The sequence below is a fragment of the Entamoeba invadens genome (genome assembly GCF_000330505.1).
Source record: "Entamoeba invadens IP1 unplaced genomic scaffold scaff_1105074725223, whole genome shotgun sequence".
Lineage (NCBI taxonomy): Eukaryota > Evosea > Mastigamoebida > Endamoebidae > Entamoeba > Entamoeba invadens.
In genome coordinates, this window is record NW_004440453.1 from 41,117 (window position 1) to 43,092 (window position 1,976).

A 1,976-nucleotide genomic window follows, 5' to 3' on the forward strand; every position below is an offset into this window, starting at 1 on the left:
ATGATTTCAAATAAGTTATCAGATTTTCCTAAAATGTTTGATTTATCTAATATTCAAAAAGAATTATACCCTTATAATTATTACACCATAGAATTAATTCAAAATAACGTTGGAATAATTTCAGAAGCTGGTGAATATGAATCTCAAAAATGGAATAAAAAACAATATAATTTATTTAAAGAGAATAAATCTATAATCAATAATTGTTTAGTTGATGAAGACAAGTTCGATATGAGATTATATTGTAAATTCTACTGTTGTCAAGACGTTAGAATATTAAAAGAAGGTCATATTAAATTCAGAAATAATAATTTGAAAAGTTTAAATATAGATGTTGACAACTTTATTAGTATATCTGCTTTAGCTAATCACTATTTCAAATTACATGTTTACACACAAATTCCAAACTTAATGCAATATTCTGGGAAAGTTAGAGAATTTATACAGGGTGAAATATATGGAGGTAGAAATATGTGTAGAGATAATACAAACCAACGTGTTACTAAAGATTTATATGATTATAACACATGTTCGTTATATCCTAGTGCTATACATAGGTTAAAACTAGCAACTGGAAAACCTATATTAATCGCTCAAGAATCATGTAATAAAACTATATTAAACCACTTAATGTTAGAACAACAATTAGAACCAACAAATGAACGTTATATTTCAGCATTTATTGTAGATATTGAAATAACCAAGGGTAACAAACATTTACACTTCCCAATTATAACTAAGAAAGATAAAAAAGGTAATCGTAATGTTAATGAATGTTGTACAATGGGAGTAGATAATATTATGCTTGAAGATATGATTAAATTTCAACAAATAGAGTTTAATATTATTAGAAGATATTATTGGACTGGATGTAAATCTAATGTGTTTAGTAACGAGATTGAAAAGATATACAATTTAAGATCCAAACTTAAAAAAGAAGGTAATCCGTTACAAAATAATAATAAATTATTGATGAATTCATCATATGGTAAAACGATTCAAAAACCAATTAAAAATGACTTGGTTTACAAATATATCAATAATAAAGGAAAATGTGATTCAGATAGATATCTTAAAAAGAACTTTACATTAGTTAGATCTATGTATGACATATCAAATAATATCAGATGTTTTGAAACAAATAAATCATTTGATGACTTCTATGTTCCAAATCTCATTGGTGTACAAATATTAAGTATGAGTAAGAGAATAATGAATGAAGTTATGTGTTTAGCAGAAGATTTAAATATAGATATATATTATCAAGATACTGATTCAGTGCATATAGACAAAAATAAGATTGAATCGTTAGAACAAAAATATAAAGAAATATATGGTAAAACATTAAGAGGAGGTGAATTAGAACAATTCCATCCAGATTTTGATGAATTATCTGGGAATGTATATTCAAAAGAATCTTACTTCTTAGGTAAGAAAGCTTATATAGATGTATTAACAAACGATAAACAAAAACATGCTTTACATATGAGAATGAAAGGTATTCCAAACAATTTATTGGAAAATAATGAAAATCCAATTGAATTATATAAGAAACTCTACACAGGAGAATCTTATACATTTAACTTACTAGAATTAAAACCTAGTTTCGAATTTGGTAAGACATTTGATATTAAAACAAGAGAGAACTTTACTAGAAAAATTTAATTCTGAATGAAGACAACTTATACTTAACCAATTATTTACTAGACTTTTATATGTTCCCAGCATATATTAGTCTTATTTTTTGATTTGAAATCATTTGAAATCATTTGAGATTATTTTATAAAAATAAAATTAAAAATAATTAATTTGAAATAATCTTATAAAGTATGACAACATCTGATAACCTCTGAGAAATACTAAAAATATATAAAATAATATGAGAGTTTATATGAATTGTTCTAAAAATTTATCTATATTTTTACATTCAGATTCTGATTAAAAATTAATCAGATTCTGCATGAGTTTCTCGTCAA

General features: G+C 24.1%; 1 protein-coding gene across 1 annotated transcript; it reads left to right on the forward strand.

Annotated features, from left to right (window-relative positions):
* Positions 1-1,665, forward strand: EIN_451370 (hypothetical protein; the record flags this gene model as incomplete). The annotated part of the gene is made up of 1 exon (XM_004258249.1): positions 1-1,665. One exon carries the CDS (start codon positions 1-3, stop codon positions 1,663-1,665), a length of 1,665 nt encoding a protein of 554 aa, XP_004258297.1.
* Between the last annotated feature and the right edge of the window lie 311 nt (positions 1,666-1,976).